The sequence below is a fragment of the Gigantopelta aegis genome, chromosome 6 (genome assembly GCF_016097555.1).
Source record: "Gigantopelta aegis isolate Gae_Host chromosome 6, Gae_host_genome, whole genome shotgun sequence".
Lineage (NCBI taxonomy): Eukaryota > Metazoa > Mollusca > Gastropoda > Neomphalida > Peltospiridae > Gigantopelta > Gigantopelta aegis.
In genome coordinates, this window is record NC_054704.1 from 93,374,120 (window position 1) to 93,383,892 (window position 9,773).

At 36.4% G+C, this 9,773-nt stretch overlaps 1 protein-coding gene across 4 annotated transcripts in view; it reads right to left on the reverse strand.

The window, feature by feature from the left end:
* Positions 1-582, reverse strand: part of LOC121376041 (sodium- and chloride-dependent glycine transporter 2-like) — a 106,752-nt gene extending 106,170 nt beyond the window's left edge. For 2 of the 4 annotated variants that reach the window (XM_041503812.1, XM_041503810.1), the window contains exon 1: positions 255-582. In XM_041503812.1, the coding sequence (XP_041359746.1) occupies positions 255-477 (223 nt within the window). In that variant the 5' untranslated portion in view covers positions 478-582. The remainder of the gene's footprint in view (positions 1-254) is intronic. The other 2 variants (XM_041503809.1, XM_041503808.1) reach the window with 2 other exon arrangements.
* Between the last annotated feature and the right edge of the window lie 9,191 nt (positions 583-9,773).

Sequence of the window (9,773 nt, forward strand, 5' to 3'; positions counted from 1 at the left end):
TCAGCAAATTATTCCTAGATTTAAAATAGTTTTTCGGTAACCTAGCTAATAATTTTCAACACAGAAGAATATTTATACGGGGATTTTTTTTTTTTTTTTTTTTGCTCAGAAATATTAGCTAGGTTGTTGAAAAAAAAAATCATTATCGCCATCATCATTATCAGCATCATCATCATCGTCGGCGTCGTTGTCATTATCATCATCATCATCATTATTATTAGTATTATCTACTACTATAATTATATTAAACATACCTCCTCCGTTTCTGTTACAAAGATATGGAAACCGCCACAGGTTTCCTAATCCAACACAATAACCGATCATTGATAGTATGTAATCCAGCTTTGTTCCCCATTGCCCCCTCTCTTTTCTTTCGTTGTCAGACTCGACCCCCACGTCGACACCGTCTCCAACGCCATGCTGTCGTGACAGGAGAGGATTTAGTTGGAGACTCTCTTTCTTCTGTTTGTCGTCCATCTCTGTCTACTGACACCTGCTGTAGACACAATTTTAACACACCTGTCTTTTACACCTAGCCGTGTGCTACTGACACCTGCTGTGGACGCACCTTTAACACACCTGTCTCTTACACCGAGCCGTGTGCTACTAATACTAACTGAATTCGGCACATCTCGTATGCATTAAATGTTCTGGCTGTATACTCCCCTAAACAATAAAGCAATTCTGATCCACATGATACGTATTATATTATTGAATTATTTAATTATTTGATGCGATAGATGCCCGTCCGTCTTTGCTCGATTTATGGTACTGACATGTTAGGATGTTTTGAAAGACCTCGCCGTGATAAATAAATGACAGGAGTGATTAATTGCTTCCCTAACATCTTGAATACTGATATTTTATTCTTTGGTAGTACGGGGTTTTTTTTCACATGCTAAGGATAGTTAAACAATTACTCTCCTTGAGCTAGTATCAGGAGAGCGAATAGGAGATAGAGTTGCGGCTCCTCTTAAACGGTCAGGGCGGTGTGATACAGTACTGATATTGTTCAAATAAGTCGGCATGGTGAGATATGATAAAGAAAAACCGTAAGTTGCTCAATGTTGGGGAGTTTTTGTAGGGAGTATATATGTATCCCTGACACATAACACTGGCGAAGCATTTTAAAATAACCCAAGCATAAACAATAGGCTTTGTGCTGTATTGTCACCGTTTGGAAAACTTTCCATCTAACATCGGGGAATTTTCCACATGCAATTAATAATTGATAAAGCAATGTTTAGATGTTTTTTAATTATTCATAGGTGGGAGGTTACCAGCACTCACCGGTTTTGGCAGCACGTGCACCAGGCCCGTAGGAACGATGTGTATGGAGGTGGGGATACTATAGTAGATGGGCACAAGATATCTAGGAGATATCTAGGGGGACGCTTTTTCAAGAGAATATAGTGTTATTTTGCAACTGTTCTGTTTATAATAGTATAATAATAATAAATTCTTTATTGAGTGAAGGTAATTCGGTTAGCAAAAAGCTGATCTCCCCTGAGGCCCTCAGGTACAAACAATACAGATTTACAATACATACATTTATGAACACACAGAAAATACATACATAGCATTTAACATATGTACAAATGATGTTATTTTAACAAATATTTCTTGAGTCTATATTTAAAAACAGCAGTATTTGGCGGTGATCGGATAGCTTTGGGTAATCGATTCCAAAGTACTGGTCCAGAGCAATCAAAGCATTTTTAAGTAAAGACACTTTAGGTTTTGGAATAAATAAATTTCCATCCTCTACATTTCTAAGGTATTAGGTATTGTTTTCTGCAACATATATTAATAAACCTGAACGATAGATTGGTCTTTCATTGCATAGACTTATAAATGAGTAAACATTTGTGATAGTGGATTCTTGTTTTCGTTGTCATCCATTTTAACTGTTTAAATAGAGGGGCAGGTGGAGAAATAGCACCTGCATCTAATAGCACCATAGCAACTCTCATTTGTAGTTTTAGTAAACGTTATAATCCATCCTGATTACGGTTTCCCCAAATTACACAATAGCAACTCTCATTTGTAGTTTTAGTAAACGTTATAATCCATCCTGATTACGGTTTCCCCAAATTACACAATAGCAACTCTCATTTGTAGTTTTAGTAAACGTTATAATCCATCCTGATTACGGTTTCCCCAAATTACACAATAGCAACTCTCATTTGTAGTTTTAGTAAACGTTATAATCCATCCTGATTACGGTTTCCCCAAATTACACAGCAGTAATCGACGAGTGGTGAACTATACCCATTGTAGAAATGTTTTCTTGCATCTAAATTTTAATACATACTGATTTTCGATAAAAGATACAGATGCTGAGAGATCAAGAAACACATGTTTAATCTGATTTGTCCATTTAAAATCATTATCAACTTTGATTCCTAAACGTTTTTCACAATCAGTGCATTGTGAATTTTACCAATTATATTATATGATTTAAGTTGAACGTAATAAGTTACAACACTCACCTCAGTTGGAAGTGACACCGCCGCTGCGGTAGCCAGGGGTGATATTGGAGACGATATGGTCATATCTGCAGTTATAAACAATAAGAAATAACATTTTGCAACTCTAACCTGGTTGCAGTTATAAAACATAAACAAGGGTAGAATTATTATTATTATTAATACTATTATTAGCATTTTCCTTACCATATTACTATATGTACAAGTCACGCACTTCTAATATTCAACTGTTACATTCTAATTAATATTGTGTGTGGCGATGCCCCAACCTCGACATTTTGTCAAAATGCTCTACGGGACAACAATAACAAAACAAAAAACAAACACAAACAAGCAAACATTTCGCCTAGTTGTCTCCTTTGTTAAGACGACATAAAACCGAAAGCATGTCATTGTGACACTGCAGTCTGTGACAGACGTTTATTGCTTTGAAACCGGTGGTAACCAACCAACGTCCAATACTTCTCGACACACCACAAAGAAAATGTTTATTTTTACTAATTTAGTGAATATATATATATATATATATATATATATATATATATATATATATATATAGTGTTCTAGCTAAGCAATAAATAGAAGGGCGCTGCACCCTGCCCCCGTTTTGTACCGCCCTGCCGTGTTTGTTTACGCACCGCCCCTAATTACCGCCGCCCTGCCCTAATTCATTGTCAAACAAAAATACAAAATCTCAAAGCGTGTACAGTGTTGTTACGAGTTTGAATTCCCAACTAAAAAACGTTTGACAATACATTGTTTGGCATAGTTGTGAAAGCCGACAGCAGTAACGTGATATATTTTGTTCTTTTCTGTTGTTAGTTGATATGACTGCAGACGAGCGGACAGACAGTCTTACAAAGCTTGAATGCGAAGTAATCCTCACACCGTCACGCACATAACCACACACCACCTAGCCAACACCTAGTTGAAAGTAGACCATCATAATAAACTTCGACAGAACGTCAAATGCAAAATTTATTTTCATAAGTAAATTTTTGAAAGTAATTGTTGCCTTTGCAAATACCCAGACCAAGATACATATAGTTTTAACTGATGTCAGTAGTCCTTATCAATGACACATTGATTGCATCTTTATAATATGGCACAGAGTAAACTAGCAACACTGGTTATTTGGTCTATGAAGGCATAACTGTTTTGTTAAAAGCATGTCTACAAAAAGCTATTTAATGAAATCTATCTAGACCTTGACATGCAATAATAGCCGTTTTTAAATGCAGTGAGCAACTTATTCAAATATATCCTTGTCAGTTTTTAAATTTGTTTGTTCTTTTATTTCTTTATTTCTTTTTATTTATTTCTAATCATTCTCTTTTTTTCATTTCTTGATTTCTTTAATTATTTAATTTATTTATTTTAAATTACATTTGGGCATGATATTAAATGGTATAAATACTATATATAATAAAAAAAGAATATGAATTTTTAGGTGATCCAACCTTTTGTAAAACATTTTAATAGTTAAAGTTTGATTTTATTTAACGACACCACTAGAGCATATTGATTCATTAATAATCGGCTATTGGATGTCAAACATTTGGTAATTTTGAAATTTAGTCTCAGAGAAAAACCCGCTACTTTTTTCCATTAGTTTCATCGTTTATATACACCATCCCACAGACAGGATAGGACATACCACGGCACATTCCAGGCGTGTTGCACTGGCTGGAACGAGATTTTTTTTAATAGTGTCTATATTTAGTACATCAGTACAATAATATTGCATACGGCGATGAATGTACTGTTTCATCAAACATCCAAATTTAAGAATACTAAATTTGGGTTTAGAAATTGATTGTCCCCCTCCCTCCAAAAACGTTTTGTAAATTAAAACCAGCATAGATATTCCTACATATATATGATATTTATGAATATGAAAAATTCGATCATATTCAGCACTTGCCTCAAAAATAAGATTTTCGCATTAAAAATGCCCTACAATTAAATTAGCGCCCTGCCCTATCAAAATCCTAGCTAGAACACTATATATATATATATATATATATATATATATATATATATATATATATGTATGTAGCAGTATCAGATTTTTCACATTTCTCAAACACAGAAAGGGAAACAGCTACGGAAGGGTCCAGACAATTTATTCGATGTCACACAAAATGAAGACAAGGAAAAACACCCTACAAGAACAATAAAACAACAATAAATATCACATCATAGAATACATATAGAATTCATGTATATGTCACCAAGTAAAATAATTTACGTATACATATAACATTTATATCACAATCTAAGCAAATGTATATCTTTTAATCATATTCATCTCATCATAAAAATAATGTAAATTGAATTATCCTGCTTTAAATCCTAAGTATTTAATGCCAAACTATAAAAACATTTGATAACATAAAGCAAATACATATAATAAGTACACTTGATGAACATGACAAATACAACTGGTCATATACCACAATTATACATGAAAACTGATATTTGATAAACATAATACATAAAAACTCATACCAGGTAGATGACACTTGGGTGTAAGATAAACTGGATTCTCCAGCACACAGAAAGAGAACAGGACAATCTACAATTCAAATACAAGACATATAAAAGAAACTATTGACAATCACATATCGTTAAAACGATGAACTAAAACACATACACATACAAATACACATACACAATTAACATGACATTCAGATTGTAGTTTTTCTTTAAGCCAGCTATCTTGAACAAATATTAGTTCAATGTAATTTAATCTATATACCCAATATAAATACTCATTACTTTATACATTCATAAAGTAATTAAACAATAACTAGCCACAGTACTTTCTAAGGGTGTTAACTAACAATGCATGTATACAAAACATACATATATTAAATAAAACAAAATACAGACTAACCTTTCAGATAATATCCACATTCAAATAATACTTGCAGTTCCACCTTTAAAAATGAAATCTGGCCTGACAATATAATCTTAGCAGGAGAAATAAACCTGAACACTAGAGACAAGTTGTTTTATTCCCTGATGGGCTTGGGAGAGGAGTTTGAGAACAATAGTTAACATGCAAGGCAAGTAACGTGCGTTAGTACAGTGTAAGCTGAAAGAAACGATTACCACAATTACAAGTTACCAGCCTATTGTTTGACATAACCTGGATAAGGATAAAATAAAACATTAGTTACACAATAAGCTGACAGCAGGCAAGCTGTAAATAAAAACATACATTAATTACAAAAGCTGATAGCAGGCAATATCTGCAAATAAAACATTAAATACAAATCCTAACTAAAACAAATACCACATACTTCCACATACTTCCCCCTCTTAAGAAATGGCGTCCTCGTCATTCAGCTGTTTCGTGAATTATAGAAGTAATCGCACTCGCAACACTATCACTGATATGATGAAATACACCACTGTTAGCTAACTGCCGAATTAAATCGGATTTTCGTTGCAAAGTGGGACAAATATTCTGAGACATAATATAATTACCGGATTCCATCCACTGTGGCTTCTTTCCCTGTCTCGTTGAACGACGTGGTAGAGGCTGTGGCGGAGGTTGTGGCGAAGGTCGAGGCCGAGGTGGAGCTATTGGTAAATGTGGTGAAGAAGATGAAACGAGAAGATGAAGGCAAATCTCCTTCATCCAGAGATAACATGTCTTGATTCTCACTAGGATCAGTTTCTGTGCTTTCAGCCTCTGGGGCATTAAGCATGTGTTCGTCAACACCAGAACCTTCACCCTCTGTCTCAACAAGATGCTGATCGTCATCAGTAACCTGCGAGGCAGACGTAATTTCTCCAACAGCAACTTCAGGGATGAATATAAGACCATCATCTGCTGTGGAAAATATCATATCAAGATCTGACTGTGTTTCCTCCAAATCTTGATTCTCTGGTGTATCATTTGAATGAAGCGGTTTCCTCCTGGGTTTCGGCTTAGGCTTTTCTTTCTCATCAGGAAGAAGGGATCCTATTGGAAGAAGATGATTTCGATGTAAGGTCCTTCTCCTTCCCTCACCATCTTCCCTCTGTACAACGAACACCGGGATATCCTTGTTCGGCTGTGAAAGGATGAGGTATGGAAACTCTTCCCATCGATCTGCAAGTTTATGCTTACCATCGAAAGCTAATGTCTTGACTAAGACACGATCACCTTCCTCTAAGGTTGCACCCCTAACCTTCAGGTCATAGCCAGTCTTTTGTCGCTGTTGAGCTAACTTCGATGCTTTTGATGCCAATTCACAGGAATGTTTAATTTTCTCCTTTAAAGATTTGACATATGTCAGCAGTGATTCATTACCCTTGTTCAAATCAATTCCAAAGGCAAGATCGGGGCAATCGGGGCTCTCGTCCGAACATTAAAAAGAATGGTGAATATCCAGTTGAATCATGCCTGATGCAGTTATAGGCATGAACTAGAGGTCCAAGATATGTTTTCCAGTCCTTTTTCTGATCAGGATTAAGAGTCCCAAGCATATCAAGCAATGTACGATTAAATCTCTCGCACATGCCATTACCCATTGGATGGTACGGGGTAGTTCTTGATTTGTCCATTCCCAAAATTATGCAAAGTTCTTTCAACAAACGACTTTCAAAGTTTGCCCCCTGATCACTATGTATTTGTAGGGGAATACCATAGTGTATCACAAAGTTGTTGTAGAAGGCCTCTGCTGTAGTCTTTGCTGTCATATTTCTAGTAGGTATAGCTTGCGCATACCTGGTGAAATGATCAGTGATTATTAAAATATGTTGATAACCTCCCTTTGAAGTTTCCAAAGTAAGGAAGTCCATACAAATTAACTCCAGGGGTTGAGTGGTGGTGATATTAATAAGCGGAGCACGAGCATTAGCTATGGTTTCCGCCTTACACACCGGTTACAGTTTTTAATCCATTTCTCAACATCAGCTGACATGCCTGGCCAATAGAATCTATCACGAAGAAGTGACAAAGTCTTGTCACGACCAGGATGCCCAACATCGTTGTGTAAACCATGAAGAACATCGTGTACATATTTAGATGGCAAAACAAGTTGATGTCGAACCTGACCATCGATCTTCACCTGACGATGCAAAATACCTCTTACAAAAACAAAACTATCAAAAGCTCTGAAAAAGGAATTATTCACTGGGGTAGAAGGAAAATCTTGTCGACAAGGTTTCTTCTTCCTTCGTACAAGCTCCATCCATGGATGCAAGATTGTATCAGCAGCTTGGGCTTTCCTCCAGTCCCTGTCAGACATTCCACTGATATTCTGTCCATCATCCAGAACAGAATCGACCACTTCTGCAGAAGTGCACAAAGCTTCTACAAAAGGCTGAGCATTCAAAACACCACATACAACTCTAACAGTATCTGCTGATATTTCTGTATGTTCTAATAAACCAGGTAATCTGGATAAAGAATTAGCATTAGCGTTATTTAAGCCAGGTCGGTAAAAAATGTTGAAATCATATGCTGCAAGTGCTGCTAGTCATCAGTGACCCGTGGCATCCAACTTCGCCGATGTGAGTACATATGTCAGTGGGTTGTTATCTGTCAGTACAGTAAACTTGTTTCCATACAGGTATTCATGATATTTCTCACTTATAGCCCATTTTAGAGCAAGAAATTCCAACCGATGAGCAGAATAATTGGCTTCAGACTTGCTGAGACTTCTACTGGCATAGCTAATGACACGCTTCATCCCGTCATTTTCTTGATAAAGCACAGCACCAAGACCGTGTGAGCTTGCATCAATGTGCAATTCAAACGGTTTACTGTAATCAGGATACCCGAGAATGGGAGGCGAAGATAAGATTTCTTTCAGTCGCTGAAAAGCTACCTCTTGACTGGGTCTCCATGTCCAAGGTTTGCTGAGTTCGTTCTTCTTGGATTGTGGCTTGGTGTGAGGCATTAAGGATGTCAAAGGTCTAGCTACCTTTGCAAAATCCTTAACAAATTTTCTATAATATCCAGCGAAACCCAAAAATTGCTTAACCTCATTAGGATTAGTGGGCTTTGGCCAACTGATAATCTTCTCAACTTTGTCAGGATCTGCTTCTATCCCAACCTCAGAAATTGCATGTCCAAGAAAATTTATCTTGTTCTTGAAAAAGGAACACTTCTCTGCTGTCAACTTCAAACCTGATTCTCGAACTCGCTGAAATACTTGTGACAAACGATCAAGATGTTCATCATAAGTTTTGGAAAATATTAAAATATCATCTAAATAAATCAAACATGACTTGAGATGAAGTCCCTCAAAGGTATCATTCATCAACTGTTGATATGTTGCCGGACTGTTGCATAACCCAAAGGGCATACGATTGTATTCGTAAAATCCTAAAGGTCCAACAGTAAATGCACTTCTTTCCTTATGGGTTTCTTCAATTTCAACCTGGTGGTATCCACTTTTCATGTCTAAAGTTGAAAAATATTTTGCACCCGACAAAGCATCAAACATCTCCTCAATTCTGGGTACAGAGTAAGAATCTTTAACGGTTTTCGAATTCAGCTGTCTGTAATCTACACACATCCTGAGTTTACCATTTTTCTTGCGAGCTAATACCACGTTTGAAGACCAAGGAGAATGAGAATGTCTAATGATACCACCAGCCAACAATTGTTGTAAATGATCCTTGACCTCCTGGTACATTGCGGGTGGTATACGTCTATGTCGCTGCTTAAAAGGTGTTTCATCTTCTAACTCAATTCGATGGTGTATCGCTGTGGTATGACCTACATCTAGATCACCTGTTGAGAAAATATCTGAAAAAGATGAAATGATCTGTTTTCCCTGTTCTAATTCTTCTGGTAATAAACAACAATCTCCAAAATTCAACATATCTAAAACATAAACCTCCTTTGAAGTTGTTGTCTCCTTCATCTCTTGAATATCTTCAATTTCAACAGCTTGTATTTCACAAAGAATGGCACGTGAGGGAACTGATATTGCACGAGTTGTCACATTAGAAATGTGAATGTCTAACTCAAACAATTTCTTTTTATTGTCATACTGGTAGCTGAATAAACTTGGAGCGATGTCTAAGTTATCGGGAATAACAGAACCCTTGGTTGGTGCAGTCATAGCCCAAGTACATCTATAAGGAAGAGGTTTATCAACAACACCACGTAGCGTGATTTCACTGTTGGCAGGAATCACCACTCTGTTACATTCTGCACTCTTCACCTTACCAAGGATAAAATGGTTTCTCTCCAATTCCTTTTGCTGTAATGTTAAACATCTAAAAGACAGATACCAAGGGGTATGGAGATTAGCTTTTTGTAGAAATCTGTTA